We start from the raw sequence: 21,800 nt of genomic DNA, 5'->3' as shown, positions 1-21,800 counted from the left end.
TGCAGTTCTTTTAGAAAGGTCAGGCTGGGGAAGGAGAAAGCTGTCAAACACCCCGACTGCGTCGCCCTCCCGCATGCGAGTTAAATGCTCCTCTCCCTTCGTGAAACGTAGATGCAACCCTCGCCTTCCTAAAAAGAGGTCAGAGGCGTCCGGGATCATCCAGCGTCCTGCCGGGATCCAAGAGAAAGGCCGGGGCAGCTGGAGCTCTGACCCCACTCGGGGACCTGACCATTTCGCGGGAAATTAACAGGGCACAAAGTGACAGGGGCTGTTAAGTCTTTGTTTTATACCACAACTTTCAACTCCTAAAACAATTCTATCAGGATGGTCCTAAAATCCTTATTTAAAAAACGGCAATGGGAGGTACAGGGAGATTAAGTAACACCCCACGTTATATTGCGAGAAAGAGGTCGCACACTTAAGAGTGGAGGGAGGCGGACTGAGCGAGGTCAAACACCTGGAAAACCATCTAAACAGGCACACAAGACTAGACAGGGTTCTTCGCCGCTCCCCGAACCCCCGACGACTCCTCCGGTGGACCTGAGTACAGCCCCCAACGCCAGAAGGCTCCATCGACGGCAACGAAACTCCCCTCCCCCTCCCTCGCATCTCCAAACCTCGGGTCTTCTCCAGGGCTTCTTACCCCCTTAGTTGACCCCCAGGTCGTTAGGCACCCCTAATAACTGGTTCACTTTCGCAAAGACCCGCAAGACACGGAGTTGGCTCAAACCACCTTGTTAAGTAGCAACGTCCTGCTCGGAGACCGGAAGTGTCGATTATGCCACAGAGCGTCTGGACTACACTTCCCAGAATCCCCCGATTCCGCCTGCCTGAGCCACAGTTCCCACGACTCCACAGAGCAAATGGACTCCACTTCCCAGAATTCATAGGTCCTCCTGCCTGGGCCAAAATTCCCACGCCTCCCAAGATACTCGCGAAACGCCTGCGGGAGCCAAATTTCCTGCGCATCGACAGGGCAACTAGACTCCCGCAGGCGTTTCGCTGGTATCTTGGGAAATGGAGTCCATTTGCTCTGTGGCGGCGTGAGAATTTTGGCTCAGGCAGGTGGACCTGTGAATTCTGGCCTATCAACCTATATTTTTATTTAAAAAAAAATGGAGTCTCATGTTCTATATCAATTTTTCTAAACTAAAAAAGAAGACTTTTCATGGTTTTCTTTAGATAAAGTGACTGTGCCAACCACAGTATGGGGAACACTTCTCTGAAAATTGAGTGACTGCTATTTCTATACCAGTACAGCTGTATCCTTGCTCTATTCTGCCCTCCCAAGAGATAAAAATTTATTGACACGCTCAATCGTAGTAGGCAAAAACTGTGCCTAATATATTAGGGTATATCTGGCATCAAAGGCCCTTTCTGTCCCCCAGGTCCTTGCACTCTGGGCCTGTGATGGGAGGAGAAGCTGCCATAATCTGTGAAATGCCTTTGGGGTCATTCTTCCATTGTCTTGGACAATAGGTCCTGGCTTCAGCTGACATGGCCAATCCATACAAAATTCGTGAATTAGTTGCTTAACGATACCCTTGTTTTCTTCAGGTTTCCTTTTTTTTTTCCAAAGTAGATAGGCTGTAAACTTAAAATTTTTAGTTCTGTTTCCCTTTTAATTAATACTTATTTCAGTCATTTCTCACTTCTTGCCTTTTACTATGGGTAGTCAAGATTATTCAAGCAGCAACTTCAACACTTTGATTAGAAATTAATTCAGGTAAATATTCAATTATATCATTCACAAATTCTACCGTCCATAAAACACTAGCACCTGAATATAATTCAGCCAAATTCTTCATCCCTTTATAACAAGAAGCTCTCTTCTCTTCCAATAACATGTTCAACATTTCTGACTGAGGTCTTCAGAATGGCCTTTACTGTCCATATTTCTACCAACATTCTGATCATGACCACCTAGGTATGCTCTAACAAGATTGATGTTTTCTCTACAGTTCTTATTCTCTATTTCTGAGCCCTAACCAGAATTGTCCTTATCAGTCCATTCATGGCAATGTAGGCCTTTCCTAGCATGCATGTAAAAACTCTTCTAGCCTCTATCCATTACATAGTTCCAAAAAGACTGCTACATTTTTAGGTATTTGTTGCAGCAGCAACCCCACCTCTCAGTACCAATATTTTTTAGTCACAAAATATCATAGCCTGCCTGGGTTTTAAACAACAGAAATCTATTCTTCACAGATCTGGAAACTAGGATCCAAGATCAAAGCACTGGCAGATTTTGTGTCAGGTAGGAGGCCACTTTCTTGTTCATAGGTAGCACCATATTGCTGTGTCTTCATTTGGTTAAAGTGACAAACAAGCTCCTTCTGGCATTTCTTATAAGGGTATTCATCCCTTGACCTAATCACCCTCCAAAGGCCCCACCTTCTATTACCATCACATTGAGGGTAATAATTTCACTATACGAATTTTGGTGGGCCACAAACATTAAGACCATTGCATACGCATCATGTAGTGTCAGAATTACTAATTCATATCATTGTAAAAAATAATTCAAAAGTAGAGTTCAACATTTTTTATAGTTCTTTTTGTCTTTAGACTGAGGATATATAGTCAAATACTGTACTGTGTAATAAGTTGCTTAAATTACTTCTTGCTCTCACCTTTAGACTGTTTATGTTATTGATTTGAAATACATTTAGGTTAATTTGTTATTCTATGATTTTAACTTTCCTAGTTTATCTACAAAGAAATCTCATTCTTGATTTTATATTATTGGGTATGTCAGTCATCAACATGTTCCCATGAGTCAATGCTCTACCACATATTATTCTCAGAGAAGTGCCACACCCCTCCTTCCTACCCCAAGTCACTTCCACAGTGTGGCCGTCTAACACCTTTATGTAACTAATTTTATTATTTTCATTACTTTTTTTAAACAGAATAGATGTGTTTCTTATTTTCCCTTTTTACTTAAATGTTAGGATAGTGCACTTCTAACTCTCCTATGTTCACATAATAACATCTTGGAAATCACGTCATATAGAGTAATTTATTTTTAAAACTGCGTAAATTCCATTGAGTGGTTTAGCAGTGCTGCAATTTATGGACATTTCAGTGACTTCCAGTATTTTGTTATTACAAATGATGCTGTTATGAATACACTTGTACATTTACATATTATCCCTGTTGAAGATATATCAGAAGAGTACATCCCAAAAAGCAGGATTGAAAAGTGAAGATGTTAATAGAAATACATTTTGTTGCATATTGTCAAGTTGCCTTAATTTTTTGGTACCATTTCCATTTGCAGAAGTAACGTATAAATATACCCTCGCCTTGAAACTAGCTAACAAAATGTGTTATTACAACATTTTTAAAGTTTTGCCAATCAAATGGTAAGAAATGTATTTACATTTAGTTTTAATTTATATTTCTTGTTTTTTAAATAACATAGAACATTTTTGCATATTTCCTGTGTCAATATTATTTTTCTTTTTGTAAACTGTTCAAATCTATTACCCATTTTTATGTTGAGTTTTTGGTCTGTTCGCCTCAATTTTTTTTTTTAGAACGAGGTCTTGCTATGTTGCCAAGGCTGGTCTTGAAGTCCTGGGCTCAAGCGATTCTCCCACCTCAGCCTTCTAAAGTGCTGATTTACTAACTAGGGCCAGCCAAAGGCGCAACCATCACTATCTTTCATTAACATTTTAATCACTTTTGGCTCTTCTGGGTCATAGAGTCCTGATGGCAGAGAAACTTACATAGCAGCTGGGACACATTGCACAGACTTATCTTGGGTGAGTCAAAATGTTTTCAGGTCACACAAAATAGGCAAAGTAGCACACCTCAATGAGGAATAAGTAGCATACAATAGTCCCAGTGGTCCACTAGGCGTTGTGACGCTATTTTTTGATTGTAGGAAGGGCTATATTCTACTTGCCCTACACCCAGAAGGGATATCTCAATAGGCCTACATCAGTGAACTTGTGGAAATTTCACCAAGGTGAAAGGCCCATGAATTATTATAAGATTTATTTCTTCCCGCTGATATGTATGTATCTTACAAATATGCCTAGATTCCTTCCTGCTTCCTTCTCACCAGGCCCAATCATCAAAATATAAATGTGCCATTTGACAATAAGGAGTTAGTCGTTGCCAAGATGTTTGAATATTTCTCCTTTTGAGTACATAGTCACACGGGTTAATGGTTGTAGGGCCTTGTGAAGCACTCTGCAATGTACCAGGGTCCATCCTAATTCAGAACTGACCTCCCGTTTATTGAAGCAATTGTGGATTTGTAAACTGGACATGTCTTAGAATTGATTTGGGAGATGTGATTCTGTTAGGTAATTCCAGTTGGATTTCTGTTTACTTGCAATAGAATCCTCCTGCCTGTACAAATAAAGTAACAGTGTAATAGACTTCCCGTTAAGTTATTTACTATGAATGCCAAGATCAACAACACAAGGTTAAGAAGCCATGCATAATGACTGAAGCTTTCAGGTTATTCTGACTGAGCTGGAATTTGATGCCTTGACCTCATCTTTTTCTTTCCCACTTTCTGAAGCACAAATTGGAGCAACTAGTAAATACCACTATAGTCCTTCGTTTGACTATTATGTCCGAAACTAACAAATTCGTAGTCATCCAGAATCATGCCTTCTATAGGTATATGCTTGGATTAGCCAATATATTTGGCATATATTTATCACCATGTCGTGGCTTTAACAACCAATGCCCTATTTTCCACTGGAAATAAAGTCAATGGTGTCTTTAAACTAAAAAAGATGAGAAATCCAATTTGAGAAAACACAGAATCGATTCAGAAAACTCATTCTTAAGATTCTCTTCCTCTAGAACCACTTCTGGAACAAAATATCTTTTGGTCAGCGTTGAAATGGAGTAACAAAATCAATATGACATATACAAATGATTTATTGCAAGGAACTTTCTTATGCCACTGTGGGACTGGCTAAGCAATTGCAAAAACCATATGGCTATACCCCAGGATGGCTCAGATGGAACACTAACCCACGAGAGGAAGATGCTACTAAAAGGTGCAATTTTTTTTTTTTCAAAGAAGCTTCAGCTCTACTTTTAAATAATTTCAAGTGATTCATCAGGCCCACTGACATTATCTCACATAATATCCCTACTCAAAGCCAACTGATTATGGGCTAAATATCTACAAAATGCCTTCCCTATATATATATATTAGTGTTTGATTAAATAACTAGGGACTGTAGTCTAGGCATGTTGTAATTAAAATTGATACCACACAGATCCTCATCATCAGAAAACTGTTTAAGGAAAAATTAATATTCAGTACACCAGGATACAGCAGGCATTAGAAATGAGGTTGGAGGTCAACTTATTTATACAGCCTTTAACATTAGTGTCAAATTAGGACAATCCTGTTAGGAGCAAGTATGCTTAGTGTGTTCCTAGTTTTGTAAAATTCTATACAATTGTTACCTATATGCATAGATATGCCGAACCATCCTTACCAAAATATTCATACTTCCTATCTTCCACTTTCTTTTTTAGACTTTTCTGTACCAAAGTAATTGTTTCCAATGTCTAGGCATTATTCTTGCAAGTAAAATGAGTGTATTTTTATTATAAAAATTAAAAACAACAACAAATCTATCCAGGAAGTTATTGTCATAGTGTATCCAAAAAAAAAAACGCACACAAATGTTTTGGCATTTAACTCAAACCTTTAAATGGATATCCTACTGATATGGTCAGAGAATAATAACTTCGGAAGCTTCCCTCATTTTTCAAACACAGAGATTGAGACTCTGCAATAATTCCCAATTATAATAATGTACCCAATTTCAAAGTTAACATAGTGAACTCGCCAGGGTCACAAACATAAAAGGGACCCAGTCCATGGTGAGAAGTGGCAAGAAATACTGGCCACACAAAAGCTCAGGTACTACATATGAAGCTAGGTATTCAATATTCAGTTTTACTGGGAGTCAAATACTCATGCAGTCTGTGAGACACAAATATGAACAATAAAAACCAATCAGCTGTTAATATCATCCTGTGACCAATTTGAGGACCCAGGCACACAAGAGGGTAGATGGAAGGCCTACCTATGGTACTTTTTGTTATAATAATATTTTAAAATGTAACCTGATGAGTTTTCTTTTACAAATAACTATCTTAGAGATGAACTATTATCTGGTGATAGTTTAAGAAAACCCCACAAGACTGCAGGCCCTACTTTTCTGATACCACGTGCAAAAAAAGTTAACATAACCGGCATAAGTCAGACTGCTAACTTTAAAAAGAGCTGTTTGCAACACTGGCCTTTGGCTGGAGTCAAGGAACATGGGGTTTGAGAGAGTTGCCACCTTTCCATAATGGGTAAGAGTGGTTCACTGTGCCTAAACTCTACAATGCAGCTTATTTGGAACACTTGCTCTTCTTCTTAGAGTTGGGAATCTTGGTATGTTCTAGACACATACCTACATAATCAATCTCAATAAGAACCTGTGCTGCTGGTTGCTAATGAGCTTCCATTGTAGACATTTCACAAGTAGTATCACAATTCAATGCTAGAGGAGATGAGTCTTATGTAATACCATGCAGAGAGGACTCTGGTAAGCTTGCTTCTGGTTTCCTCTAGACAACTGCCCATGAGCCATTTCCCTTTACAGATTCTGTTTTGTATCTTGTCACTGTAATATTGTTATAAGTATAACTATACTCTCAGTTATTTTAGTAAATCACAGAAACCAGAGGTGGTCTTAGGGACCTCCAATCTACTATCCAAACTGGCACAGCATGAATATAGCATCATTAAAATATATTATTTAGAAAATTAATTATGAAAAGCTTATGTATCTCAACTAGACACTTTGAAGAATGCCTTTTAACCTAACACAGTTAAGTTACACCATGGTGTATAACTATGAATTGGCACCCAAATCAGCTCCTTGTCCGAGCTGGTTCCACACAGTAAGAGACTGCTGCTGTCATGTTAAGTTCCCTGATCATGCACATTTGTTCTTCAAAGAATCTGTTTTTTTAACCTCCACAACTATATATACCCACATTATTTCTATTATTAGGATTTGCTTGCTTCCTGACTTATGCCTAAAGCAGAATCACACACATGAGTTACGAAAGCAGTTGACCACTCATTAATCTGTATATCCAGTTGACCAGATACATTTTTTTATTTTGAAATATGACTTCCACATCCCTATTCCTTAATTTTGAACTGTCATATGACAATGTAGAGAGCAATCTTATTCAGAGTCCTTATAGGTAAGTGATTAATATTAATAATTTTTCAAATTTTTCATCACATAACTGCTTTGGTAAAATTGGTGTTCAATGAGAAATTTAAAATGCATAAAATTATAAAATGAAAAATTCCAGAAAATACTCATTGCCAGGGAAAATGTCAGAATATTCATTCACAAATGATGTATGCACACACTAAAAATAACCAAATAAACCCAGAAACGCAAAGACACTTAGTTTGTTATGAAGGCTACAGTAGAATTCCTAAAGCATACATTATGCTCTTCTCTTTTTATTGTACATCTATGTCATCATTTTACTGCCTTTGTGTTTTTATACGAATAAATGCACTTTATACAAATTCCTGTGGTTGAACACTTGTTCTTTCCATTTGAAAATGAAGTGACATCATCCATGTAATCTACTAATTTTCAGAGTTTTAATGTTGTAATTTTCTATCCTGATTTCCAGGTCGAACAGTTGTACCTTATACATACTGCCATATACCACTTTCCAAAAAACATATTCTTATGGCCAACAATAAAGAAGAGTATGTAAAGGTTACTCCTGCTCCAATAATGAATATGCATGATGAAATTACTAAACTCCAACAAATTTTCTTGGTAGTTCATAGAGATGGGAAGAAATACTGAGGTTGCCAAAAATTTTCCTTCAAATTTGGCAAAGCTTCTACCTGAGAAGTCTGATAAAATAAATACTACAGCAATTAGAAGGCAATCATATTAAAGCCTGCACAGAAACGTAGAATCACAAATCATGATCAATTCAAAACTTATTAGGAATTTTTTTTAGATGAAGTCTTGCTCTGTTGCCCAGGCTGGAGTACAGTGGCACAATCTCAGCTCACTGCAATCTCTGCCTCCCAGGCTCAAGCGATTCTCATGCCTCAGCCTCTCAGGTAGCTGGGATTACAGGCACACACCACCACACCAGCTAATTTTTGTATTTTTAGTAGAGACGGGGTTTCGCCATGTTGACCAGGCTGATCTCGAACCCATGGCCTCAAGTGATCCACCTGCCTCAGCCTCCCAAAGCGCTGGGATTACAGGAGTGAGCCACCCCACCTGGCCTTTACTAGAAAAATTTTTGTCAATGTAACTACATCTGCCACATTAGAAATGTTACTGTGGGCTGGGTGTGGTGGCTCATCCCTATAATTCCAGCACTTTGGGAGGCTAAGGTAAGGAGGATTGCCTGAGCCTAGAAGTTCAAGACCAGCCAAACAACATGGTGAGACTGTCTCTATTCCTTAAAAATAATTTTTTAAAAGACAAAAGTGTTTACTGTGAATCCTGCCTTAAAACGGTTGAAAAAACTTAATTGTACAATATGCAGTGGTTTGTTATTACAAAATCTTTTCACCTTGTATTGTGAGAAAAATGACAAATGATTGTTAAATTTATACTGTATACAATCAAGGGAACACTAGACAGAGTCCCAAATAATAAGAATCCGACTTGAGAACAGAGGATGAGGGGAAGCCAGGAGCCAAGTGGAATAAGATAATAATCAAAATAAAGGTCTAGACTGCAGTGCTGAGTGCACCCTGCATTTCAACTCATGTTTCCATAAATTATTTCTTGCAAGGTTTCTCCTTTTTAATACTATGACTTATTTTTTTCTTCAACTTTTATTTTAAGTTCAGGGGTACATGTGCAGGATGTGCAGGTTTGTTACGTAGGTAAATGTGAGCCATGGTGGTTTGCTGCACAGATCAATCTATCACCTAGGTATTAAGCACAGCATCCATTAGCTATTCTGCCCGATGCTCTCCCTCCCTCCATCCCTCCAAGAGGCCCCAGTGTGTGTTGTTTCCCACCATGTGTCCATATGTTCTCATCATTCAGCTCCCACTTATAAGTGAGAACATGCAGTGTTTGGTTTTCTGTTCCTGTGTTAGTTTGCTTAGGATAACGGCTTCTAGCTCCATCCATGTCCTGGATGATCTCATTTCTTTTTATGTTTGCATAGTATTCCATGGTCTATATGTATGACATTTTCTTTATCCAGTCTATCATTGATGGGCATTTGGGTTGAGTTCATGTCTTTGTTATTTTGAATAGTGCTGCAGTGAACATACAAGTGCATGTATCTTTCTAATAGAATGATTTCTAATTTAGGGGTATATATTACAGTAATGGGATTGCTGGGTGAAATGGTATTTCTGCCTTTAAATCTTTGAGGAATTGCCACACTGTCTTCCACAATGGTTCAACTAATTTATACTCCCACTAACAATGTAAAAGCATTCCTTTTTCTCCCCAACTTCACCTACAACTGTTGCTTTTTGACTTTTTTTTTTTTTTGAGACACAGTTTCACTGTTGCCCAGGCTGAAGTTCAGTGGCATGACCTTGACTCACTGCAACCTCTGCCTCCTGAGTTCAACCAATTCTCATGCCTCAGTCTCCCAAGTAGCTGGGATTATAGGCATGCACCACCACATCCAGCTAATTTTTGTATTTTTAGTAGAGACGGGTTCGTTTCGCCACGTTGGCCAGGCTGGTCTCCAACTCCTGACCTAAAGTGATCCACGCACCTCAGCCTCCCAAAGGTTTGGGATTACAGCACTTTGAGCTGCTGCAAATGGCTTCTTTTTGACTTTTTTATACTTGCCATTTTGACTGATGTGAGACAGTATCTCACTGTGGTTTTGATTTGCATTTATCTAATGATAGTGATGTTGAGCTTTTTTTTCATGTTTGTCAGCCACATGTATGTCTTCTTTTGAGAGGTGTCTGTTGATGTCTTTTGCCCACTTTTTAATGTTTTTTTTCTCATAAATTTGTTTAAGTTCCTTGTAGGCTCTGGATATTAGACCTTTGTCAGATGGACAGATTGCAAAGATTTTCTCCCATTCTGTAGGTTGTCTGTTCACCCTGATAATAGTTTCTTTTGGTGTGCAGAGGCTCTTTAGTTTAATTAGATCTCATTTGTCAAATTTTGCTTTTGTTGCAATTGCTTTTGGTGTTTTCATCATGAAATCTTTGCCTGTCCCTATGTCCTGGATGGTATCGCCTAGATTTTCTTCTGGAGTTTTTATAGTTTTGGGTTTTGTACATTTTTAATCCATCTTAATTTTTGTATAATGTGTAAGGAAGGGGTCCAGTTTCAATTTTCTGTGCATGGCTAGCCAGTTCTCCCAGCACCATTTATTATATAGGGAATCATTTCCCCATTGCTTGTTTTTGTCAGGTTTGTTGAATATCAGATGGTTGTAGGTGTGTGGTCTTATTTCTGAGTTCTCTATTCTGTTTCATTTGTCTATGTGTCTGTTTTTGTTCCAGTACTATGCTGTTTTGGTTACCGTAGCCTTGGAGTATAGTTTGAAGTTGGGTTGCATGATGCCTCCAGCTTTGTTCTTTTTTGCTTAGAATTGTCTTGGCTATTTGGGCTATTCTTTGGTTCCATATGAATTTTAAAATAGGTTTTTTTTTTCTAATTCTGTGAAGAATGTCAACGGTAGTTTAATGGCAATAGCATTGAATCTATAAATTACTTTGGGCAGTATGGCCATTTCACAATATTGATTCTTCTTACCCATGAGCATGAAATGTTTTTCCATTTGTGTCCACTCTGATTTCTTTGAGCAGTGGTTTGTAGCTCTCCTTGAAGGGGTCCTTCGCTTCCCTTGTTAGCTGTATTCCTAGATAACTTATTGTTTTTGTAGCAATTGTGAATGGGAGTTCATTCATGATTCGGCTCTCTGCTTGCCTGTTGTTGGTTTATAGGAATGCTAGCGATTTTGCACATTGATTTTGTATCCTGAGACTTTGCTGAAGTTGCTTATCAGCTTAAAAAGCTTTTGGGCTGAGATGATGGGGTTTTCTAGATATAGGATCATGTCATCTGCAAACAAAGATACTGTGACTTCCTCTCTTTCTATTTGAATATGCTTTATTTCTTTCACTTGTCTGACTTGACTGGCCAGAACTTCCATTACTGTGTTGAATAGGAGTGGGGAAAGGGCGGGGGGGTGGTCCTTGTCTTGTACCAGTTTTCAAGGGGAATGATTACAACTTTTGCCCATTCAGTATGATATTGGCTGTGGGTTTGTAATCTATGGCTCTTATTATTTTGAGGTATGTTCCTTCAGTACCTAGTTTATAGAGAGCTTTTAGCATGAAGGGATGTTGAATTTTATCAAAGGCCTTTTCTGCATCTATTGAGATAATCATGTGATTTTTGTCTTTGGTTCTCATTATGTGATCACATTTATTGATTTGCATATGTTGAACCAACCTTGCATCCTGGGGATGAAGCCAACTTGATTGTGGTGGATAAGCTTTTTGATGTGCTGCTGGATTCAGTTCGCCAGTATTTTATTGAGGATTTTTGCATTGATAGTCATCAGGGATATTGGCCTGAAGTTTTCTTTTTTTTGTTTTATCTCTGCCAGGTTTTGGTAGCAGGATGATGCTGGCTTCATAAAAACAGTTAAGGAGGAATCCCTTCTTTTCAATTGTTTGGAATAGTTTCAGTAGAAATGGTACCAGCTCTTTTTTGTATCCCTGGTAGAATTCAGCTGTAAATTTGTCTGGTCCTGGGCTTTTTTCTTTTTTTTTTTTTTTTGGTAGACTATTACTGCCTCAATTTCAGAAGTCGTTATTGGTCTGTTCAGGGATTCAATTTCTTCCAGGTTCAGCCTTGGGAGGGTGTATGTTTCCAGAAATTTATTCTTTTTTTTCTAGATTTTCTAGTTTATGTGCAGATAAGTGTTTATAATATTCTCTGATGGTTGCTTGTATTTCTGTGGGGTCAGTGGTGATATCCCTTTTATCATTTCTGATTGTGTTGGATTCTTCTCTCTTTTCTTCTTTATTAGTCTAGCTAGCAGTCTTTTAGTTTTTTTCAAAAAACCAGCTCCTGGATTTGTTAATTTTTGAAAGATTTTTTGTGTCTCTGTCTCCTTGAGTTCTGCTCTGATCTTATTTCCTGTATTCTGCTAGCTTTGGGGTTTGTTTTTGGTTCTCTATTTTAGTTGTGATGTTGTTAACTTGAGATCTTTCTAGCTTTTTGATGTGGGCATTTAGTGCTATTAATTTCCGTCTTAACACTTCTTTCGCTGCATCCCAGAGATTCTGGTACATTGTGTCTTTATTCTTATTAGTTTCAAATAATTTCTTGATTTATGCCTTAATTTCAGTATTTACCCAGGAGTCATTCACAAGCAGGTTATTCAATTTCCACATAGTTGTGTGGTTCTGAGTTAATTTAATTTTTATTTTAATTTTTTGGGTGAATTTCTTAATCTTGAGTTCAATTTGATTGTGCTATGGTCTGAGAGACTGTTATTATTTCAGTTCTTTTGCATTTGCTGAGGAGTGTTTACTTCCGATTATGATCAATTTTTAAGTGTCATGTGGCGATAAGAAAAATGTATATTCTGTTGTTTTGGAGTGGAGAGTTCTGCAGATATCTATCAGGTCTGCTTAATCCAGAGCTGAGTTAAGGTCCTCAATATCTTTGTTAATTTTTTATCTCAATGATCTAATATTGTCAATGGAGTGTTAAAGTCTCCCACTATTACTGTGTGGGAGTCTAAGTCTCTTTGTAGGTCTCTAAGAACTTACTTTATGAATCTGGGTCCTCGCTATTGGGTGCATATATATGTTTAGAATAGTTAGCTCTTCTTGTTGAACTCTTTGCCATTATGTAATGCCTTGCTTTGTCTTTTTTTTTTTTTTTTTAATCTTTGTTGGTTTAAAGTCTGTTTTGTCAAAAACTAGGATTGTGACTCCTGCTTTTTTCTGATTTCCATTTTCTTGGTAAATTTCCCTCCATCCCTTTATTTTGAGCCTATGTGTGTCTTTGCACGTGTGATGGGTCTCTTAAAGACGGCGTATCAATCAGTCTTGGCTCTTTATCCAGCTTGCACTTCTGTGTCTTTCAGTTGGGGCATTTAGCCTATTTACATTTGATATTAGTATTGTTATGTGTGAATTTGATCCTGCCATCATGATGCTAGCTGGTTATTTTGCAGACTTGTTTATGTGGTTGCTTTATAGTGTCATTGGTCTATGTACTTCAGTGTGTTTTTGTAGTGGCTGGTAATGGTTTTTTTCTTTCTATATTTAGTGCTTACTTCAGGAACTCTTGCAAGGAAGGCCTGGTGGTGATGAATTCTCTCAGCATTTGCTTGTCTGAAAAGGATCTTATTTCTTTGCACATAAAGCTTACTTTGGCCAGATATTAAATTCTGGCAAAGAATTCTTTAAGAATGCTGAATATTGACCCCCAATATCTTCTGGCTTGTAGGGTTTCCACTGAGATGTCTGCTATTAGTCTGAAGGGCTTCCCTTTGTAGGTGACCTGACCTTTCATTCTCTCTGACTGCCCTTTACATTTTTTAATTTTGACCTTGGAGAATCTGATGATTATGTGTCTTGGGGTTGATCTTCTCATGGAGTACTGGGGTTCTCTGAGTACTTCTCAGAGTACTGGGGTTCTCTGCATTTCCTGAATTTGAATGTTGGCCTGTCATGCTGGGTTTGGAAAGTTCTCCTGGATAACATCCTAAAGTATGTTTCCAATTTGTTTCCATTCTCCCCATCTGTTTCAGGTTCTGCAATCAGTCATAGGTTCAGTCTTTTTACATAACTCCATATTTTTTTCGGAGGTTTTGTTCATTACTCTTCATTCTTTCTCTGTTCTTCTTTGCCTGTCTTATGTCAGAAAGATAGTCTTCAAGCTCTGAGTCTCTTTCCTCCTCTTGGTCTATTCTACAATTGATACTTGTGATTGCATTGTTAAGTTCTTGTGTTGTGTTTTTCAGCTCCATCAAGTCAGTTATGTTCCTCTCTAAACTGGCTATTCTGGTCATCAGCTCCTGTATTGTTTTACCATGATTCTTAGCTTCTTTGCATTGGGTTATGCCATGCTCCTTTAGCTCAGCAAAGTTCATTATTACCCACTTTCTGAGGCCTACTTCTGTCAATTCAGCCATCTCAGCCTCAGCCCAGTTCTGTACCCTTGCTGGAGAGGTGCTGTAGTCATTTGGAGAAGAGGCACTCTGGCTTTTTGAGTTTTCAGCATTTTTTTGTGTTGACTTTTTATCATATTTGTGGGCTTATCTACCTTCAATCTTGAGGTTGCTGACCCTTGAATGGGGTTTTATTTTTTGTTGATGTTCTTGTTGTTTTCTGCCTGTTTTTCCTTTAACAGTCAAGCCACTGACTGTTAGCAACTGTAGGGCTACCACAGTTTGCTGGGGTCTGCTCGAGACCCTAGTTGCCTCCGTTTTTCCTGTACCTGGAGGTGTCACCAGTGAAAGCTGCAAAACAGCAAAGGTGGCAGCCTTCTTCCTTTGGAAGCTCTGTCCCAGGGGGATACTGACCAGTTTCTGGCCTGAAGACTCCTGTAGGAGGTGTCTAGAGACTCCTGTTGGGAGCTCTCACTGAGTCAGGAGGAACAGGATCAGGGACCTACTTACAGAAGCAGTCCGGCTGCTTTTGGTACAGCAGGTGTGCTGCGCTGGGGGAGGACCATTCCTCATCCAGATTGCCCAGACTCTCCAAAGCCAGCAGGCTGGAACAGCTTTGTCAACCGAACCATAGAGACAGTGGTTGCCACTCCCCTGGGAGCTCCATCCGAGGTAGAGATTAGATTTCCGTCAGTATAAGCATGGCTGGAGTGACTGAAGGCCCCCTACAGGGAGGCCCCACACAGTGGGGAGGAATGGATCAGGGTCCTACTTAAAGCAGCAGTCTGGGCCAGGTGCAGTGGCTCATGCCTGTAATCCCAGCACTCTGGAAGGCTGAGGCAGGCGGATCACCTGCGGTCAGGAGTTCAAGACCAGCCGGGCCAACACAGTGAAACCCTGTCTCTATGAAAAATACAAAAATTAGCCAGGTGTGGTGGTACCTGCCTGTAATCCCAGCTACTTGGGAGGCTGAGGCAGGAGAATTGCTTGAACCCAAGAGGTGGAGGTTGCCATGAGCCAAAAGCGTGCCACTGCACTCCAGTCTGAGCAACAGAGTGAGACTCCATCTCCAAAAAAAAAAAAAAAAAAAAAAAAAAGCTGCAGTCTGGGCATGATCTGGCAAAGCAGGTGTGCTGTGTTGGGAAGGGGGATCCTCTCCCTGTCCAGACAATCTGGCAAAGCAGGTGTGCTGTGTTGGGAAGGGGGATCCTCTCCTGGTCCAGACAACCTGGTCTCTCCAGAGCCGGCAGGCTGGAACACTGAGTAGACTGAACTGCAGAAATGGTGGCCAGCCTTCCCCTACAGGAGCTCCCTATTTCAGGCTGAAGCCTGTTGCTGTTGGTTGGTTGAAATTCCAAGCCAGTGGGTTTTGTGAGGTGCCATGGAAGTGGGGCCCACAGAATGTTGCTGCCTGGCTCCCTGGATTCAGCCCCCTTCCTAGGGGAATATAAGGATGAATCTGCCACCTTGCCAGGAATTCTGGGGCTACAGCATGTAAACCTCCTGGGTCTCCGTGTGTGCCTAAGAGGCTGCTCTGCCAAAACTCCACACAGCTCTGCGTATCAAACCCAAGGCCCTGGTGGCATGGGCTTACAAGGAGATCTCCTGACCCGCGGGTTGCAAAGATCCTTGAGTAGCATGGTTTCCTGGGCAGGGTCGCACAATCACTCACCGCTTCCCTTGGGTGGGGGTGAGGTTTCCTTTGGCTCCATGCCACACCGGGTGGGCCATAACTCCACCCTGCTTTTCTTCATTTTCTGTGGGTTGAATTGATTGCCTAGTCAGTCCCAATGAGAGAACCTAGATATTTCAGTTGAAGGTGCTGAATTTACCTGTCATTTTCATTCCTCTCTATGAGTACCGTGAACCACAGCTGCTTCTAATTGGCCATCTTGGTCTATCCCAGGTTTCCTCTTTTAGATACAATTTTGAAATATGTATTCTCCTTTTGATCCTTTAATATCACATCTCTGATATTTCAAAAGATATGAAGCCCAGCCAAAGCTCTTTCTACATCTCTTACATGTACCAAACACACATACAAAGTGCCAATCAGTGTTAAGGTTGTGAAGATTCTGCAGCAAAGATACATGCAGCTTATATTCTAGCCGACATCAATTTTAATATGTCCATCATTAGAGATTTGTAAATGCCTGAACAAACTCCTATTCTTTCTAAGGCCTGTCTCTTGAATAACTATAATTGCCAAACTTCTGAATGAAGCCCCAACTTACAAAGGTTCTGTGCTACAGTGGTTCTAAAACCACATGGGTATGCTGAACTATGGCTGAAACTCTGACTTTAACTTACATATTTTCCCTCCTGAGACTGTATGAAATGTATCATCAGCATGGATTCTGTAATAAGTTATGAGATATGAACTCAAACTGAAGTGCTTACCACATGTATCAAATTTTTAATGCTTCTCCCATTGTGAACTCTCAGATGAGCTTGTAGTTGAGAAGACTATCACAGATATCACATTACTAAGGTTTCTCTTGAAAGTGAACACTCCGATGAAGTTGAAGACTTTGAGGCATAACTGAAGCACATGGCAATCTCCCCAAACTTCCATGGTTTCTCTGCCATATGGACCCTCTGATGCATATCAAGTCAAGTGCCTGTTGTAGTACATCCCACGCTCCTCACATTTGTATGGATTATCTCCACTGTGGACTTTTTTCTTGGTCTTTAAGATATGATCTATGGCCAGGCACGGTGGCTCACGCCTGTAATCCCAGCACTTTGGGAGGCCAAGGCGGGCAGATCACGAGCTCAGGAAATTGAGACCATCCTGGCTAACACGGTGAAACCCCGTCTCTACTAAAAATACAAAAAATTAGCCGGGTGTGGTGGCGGGCACCTGTAGTCCCAGCTACTTGGGAGGCTGAGGCAGGAGAATGGCATGAACCCGGGAGGCGGAGCTTGCAGTGAGCTGAGATAGCACCACTGAAGTCAGGCCTGGGTGAAAGAGTGAGCCTCTGTCTCAAAAAAAAAAAAAAAAAGATATGATCTATGTACAAAGCTCTTCCCATAGTTCTCATATTTGAATGGTTTTTCTCTGCTGTGGAGAATCGATGGGTCAGATGAGTTGAGGCCCAGCCAAAGCCCTTCCCACACTTCTCACATTTATATGGCTTTTCTCCCACATAGACTTACTGATGTAAATGAAGCTGTGAATTCTGAGTAGATCTCTTCCCACACTCCAGATTTCAATGGCTTTTCTCCACTGTGGAGTCTCTGGTGTTTCAAAAGACAAGAAGCCCAGCCAAAGCTCTTTCCACATTCCTTACAATTATAGGGTCGCTCTCCCCTGTGGACCCTCTGGTGCATGTCAAGATTAAATTTACTGTTGTACCCCTTCTCACACTGCTCACATTTGTATAGCTTTTCTCCAGTATGGCATGTCTGATGGGAATGAAGTTGTGAACTCTGAGTAAATCTCTTTCCACACTCTTCACATTTGAAAGGTTTTTCTCCACTGTGGAGTCTCTGATGTTTCAAAAGACAGGAGGCCCAGCCAAAGCTCTTGCCACATTCCTTACAATTATAGGGTCTCTCACCCGTGTGGACCCTCTGGTGAAACTCAAGATCCAACCTCCTTTTATAGTCCTTACCACACTCCTCACACTTATATGGCTTTTCTCCATTGTGGGATCTCTGATGGGAAGATCGTTGTGAATTTGTATAAAATCCCTTCCCACATTCTTCACATTTGAAGGGTTTTTGTCCACTGTGGACTCGCTGATGGTTCAAAAGACATGACGACCATCTGAAGGTCTTCCCACATTCTTTACAATTATATGGTTTCTCTCCTGTGTGGACCATCCGATGCTTACAAAAGTCTCGCCTACAAATGAAGCCTTTTCCACATTGCTCACATTTGTATGGCTTCTCTCCTATGTGGACCATGGAATGACTATTAAGTGCTGATCTCTGACGAAAGTTCTTGCCACATGCATCACATCTGAATGGTTTTTCTCCTGTGTGAACCATGGAATGCCTATTAAGTCTTGATCTAACACGGAAGCTCTTACCACATATATCACATTTGAATGGCTTCTCCCCAGTATGGATTCTCTGATGTTCCTGAAGCTGTGAATCGTGAATGAAGGCTTTCCCACATTCCTCACAATTATAAGGTTTCTCTCCTGTGTGTAATTTGCAATGAACATTAAGTGCTGATCTACTATGGAAGCCTTTCCCACACTGCCCACATTTGAATGGTCTCTCTCCTGTATGGACTCTCTGATGAGTTTGCAGATGTGAGCTCTGATTAAATTCCTTACCACATACATCACACTTATAGCATTTTTCTCCCATATGGACTCTCTGATGAATATGAAGGGCTGAGATGTAACAGAAGCTTTTTCCACACTCACCACATGTATGAGATTTCTCTCCTGAGTGTGATTGTTGATGAAGATCAAAGACAGAAACATCACTGAAGGACTGTTTACATTCATTACACCAGTAAGGTTTCTGTTGCACGTGACTTATAGATAGTCCTGCCTCAATCTGGCAGGGGACATCACCTTCTTTGAAGAACTGAGAGCTGTTCCTTATGGAGTTTTGAGACCTGGTTAGGTCACTTGCAATTTGTTCCCATATTTGCTGACAGGACCACTCTTCATGTGGTCCTGCTTCTGGAACAGTCTCCATCTCAATTTGGATCTTGCCTTCTAAAAAGACACAGAATTAATATATGTGGGCAAGTGAAGCCCTGTTCAATGTTTTCAAGATTTCACACTTAGGACATGGCATTAAACTTTAATGAATACAGGAAACATTAAGTTCATGTTTTCCAAGTGCACTATGGTCTTTGGTTTTCAAGAGACCAATTTAGAACCACATCACATCTCATATGTAAAATCCTGGTAGAAATAAAAGACTAATTAAATAATTAATAACATACACACATTTAACCTGTTACTAATTCTGGTAAATTTCCTAGTCTAAAATCTTGTATGATAAATTATGAAAGTAATAAAATATGAACATGAATAATGAACCCAAAGGAACTTTAAAGAAGGAAGGCAGTTGCAATAATTCATGAAAGCAGTTTGGCAATTTAGACCAGGGTGATGGAAATAGGCATGGACAGAAGTAAAACAGATGGAAGAGTCATGTACAAGGATGCACAGTTACTTGGTTCTTACCTGAATTCCCTTCTCTTTGGCTTGTTGTCTTCATCATCCAAAACTTTTCCTTCCTTAAGAAATGGAAAGTATCTTGGTGGAATTGTTGATTCCCTGTGAACACACAGTGACATGCTTAATTCCAACCCATTGTAGGTAATATCTACGGAAAATTTACTGGAAATTTAGGTTCCCAATGCATACTCAAACTTGGAATACAAAGCCATTCCTGGGGCGTAACGTTCTGTTACAGAGGGTGCCTGTCCTCACCTACTGAGAGCAGGTTCCTGAAGTTCTCTAGCATCACATCTCGGTACAGCTTTCTCTGGGCAGGGTCCAGCAGCCCCAGCTCCTCCTCAGTGAAGACCACAGCCACATCTTTGAAGGTCACTGCCTCCTAATATAGCCAACATACAAAACCTAAATCTTATGACCAATGATTATTCAAAGAAGGGTGGCACTAAGTAGGCAAAGGGGACAGGTGTGGTAAGTTGTCCTAGATCTTGAGGGATGTAGGTCAACATATAGATTTCCCACTCATTCTGCTTATATCCTGACAATGACACACACAGATTTTCATGAGCTCCATCAGAAGTGCAATGATATAAAAGAAGTCCTGTACTTTTACTTTGTGCAGTCATTGAGTCTACTTGTAAGTAGCCCTCTAGGACTCTAAATGCTGCCTCCTGGGCTACAGGTATTTAGGTTTTAGTGTGTTGCCAATTGCCTCAGTAACATTTAGAAGTTTAGTCCCAACTCTGATAATTTCCATTGTCTTCCTCTCTTCCATTGTCTTCCTTTCATACTCAAACTGTGGATGTTGTAACTTTTCTTTAATATCTGTCAAACTAACCAGTTTATGGTGACCTGTGTGGGACAGCTATGCAATGCATCCTCTATACGCTCAAGGCACAAACTACATACATTAGTTGCATCATTCAATGTCATGATATGGAACCATCATGCCTCAGAGCACATCCCAAAGCTCTGTCCCTTCCTAGATGTGTGGCTTTGGACAAGCTCACCTACATGCATTAGTTTCCTGTATAATGATTTTCACCTGGTATCGTTTTTTCAAGGATTAAAGAAGGAAATATATATAGCATTGGGAAAACTGTGTGGCAAAGACTAAGTATTTAATAAATATTATCTATTTTTATTATTTTTATTATAACTGTCATTATTGTTATTTATTTCATCTCATTTCATATCTGCAAAGTATTCCAGGGCAAAAATGATCTCTTTTTATTTAAATAATGAATACTTCATATTAAATATTTTTTATTATCAATCCTGTAAAGAAAATAATTTTATATAGACTTTAGTCTCCTGATTATTTAAAATAATGTCAAATGAAAATTAGAATGTCAATAAATAAACACATTTAAAATTGTGATTACATAATTTCATACTTTCTTCCAAATTTTTTACCTACTTCCCACTCTTCTGAGTGAACACAAGTACCCTTATTCTCCTTATGATGGTTAAGAGCAGGTTGTAAATATTTCCATGGTTTCGGTAATATGATTAGGAATAAGAATTGATTGTATTAATATCATTCTCACTTATTTGATTATAAATGAGCAGAATGGCTAACATTCCTGACCTTGGTTGCCTATGTGAATCTGAGCAGATTTCTCATATTTTATGAGTTTAAGAGGAAGATGAGACCAAAACCTGCATTCTGCTTCTCTGAGTAAATATAGTAACAGAACACAAGTGACTGGCCAATCTTCCAGTATCACTGGACATTTGAAATGAAAGTACCTACTACTTTGGTAAAACTGCTTACTCCATAAAGGAATAAGAAGAGACCAATAAATAACATGCATACAAGGTATGAGTGAGGCATGGCAAACATAGAATCTAGCTCTTCCTGTGTGAAAACTCCAACAACAATATTTGTAGGAAAACTCCAACAACAATATTTGTGGGAAATAGCAGTCAGAGCCTCATGTGCTGGGCCCTGTTGAAATAATCTATCATCTATAAAACAGCCAATGTAATACATGTCAAAAGTATCCTATCTTGTTTTCAGAATTAATTTTGGTGGGAAGGGGTTATATATAGGAAAGCTGTCATGGCAGTGTTGCTTAAAACAGTAAAATTCCTAAACCACCTAAATGTCTATGAGTGTGAGGTAGTTAAAAATAAGAAGGTACCTTAATTCACTGGGACTATGATACCAATATAAAAATGGAACATTACATAATATTATATAAAATGAGCACAATTTAAAATTAGAGGTATGTCATCAATAAAAATAGTTATGAATGTACATGATGAAGAATACAAGATAAAAACAGCTAATTTGTGAGCAGAGAAGTAGTGAAGTGAAAGAATTATCCATTCCTACTATTTTATTTACTACAGAAATGAAATTATGTAAGAAAACAAGAACTAAAACCGAATGGAAAGTCAACTCAAAAGCAACAAAGGAAGCATCTGGCAAACAAAATGCCCTCAAATGCTTGTTGTTCTCCT

The 21,800-nt window shown here is 39.4% G+C and overlaps 2 protein-coding genes across 7 annotated transcripts in view; both read right to left on the bottom strand.

Annotated features, from left to right (window-relative positions):
- The window catches only part of LOC129019931 (zinc finger protein 155), a 33,060-nt gene extending 13,432 nt beyond the window's left edge, over positions 1 to 19,628 (bottom strand). The window contains exons 1-2 of one of the 5 annotated variants that reach the window (XM_054463526.2): positions 19,587 to 19,628; positions 19,338 to 19,430 (exon numbers count right to left, since the gene is read on the bottom strand). The gene's annotated coding sequence lies outside the window, so the exon portion shown is untranslated. Of the gene's footprint in view, positions 1 to 643; positions 698 to 733; positions 786 to 16,578; positions 17,145 to 19,337; positions 19,431 to 19,586 lie in introns of those variants that run through there. The other 4 variants (XM_063658079.1, XM_054463524.2, XM_054463522.2 and 1 more) reach the window with 4 other exon arrangements.
- The window catches only part of ZNF221 (zinc finger protein 221), a 28,863-nt gene continuing 14,210 nt past the window's right edge, over positions 7,148 to 21,800 (bottom strand). The window contains exons 3-5 of one of the 2 annotated variants that reach the window (XM_054463521.2): positions 19,587 to 19,713; positions 19,338 to 19,430; positions 7,148 to 18,860 (exon numbers count right to left, since the gene is read on the bottom strand). In XM_054463521.2, the coding sequence (XP_054319496.1) occupies positions 17,308 to 18,860; positions 19,338 to 19,430; positions 19,587 to 19,713 (1,773 nt within the window). In that variant the 3' untranslated portion in view covers positions 7,148 to 17,307. The remainder of the gene's footprint in view (positions 18,861 to 19,337; positions 19,431 to 19,586; positions 19,714 to 21,800) is intronic. The other variant, XM_054463520.2, reaches the window with a different exon arrangement.

Source organism: Pongo pygmaeus, chromosome 20, assembly GCF_028885625.2.
Source record: "Pongo pygmaeus isolate AG05252 chromosome 20, NHGRI_mPonPyg2-v2.0_pri, whole genome shotgun sequence".
NCBI lineage: Eukaryota > Metazoa > Chordata > Mammalia > Primates > Hominidae > Pongo > Pongo pygmaeus.
Note: the sequence above shows the minus strand (reverse complement) of the source record. Positions and strands in the feature narration are given on the sequence as shown.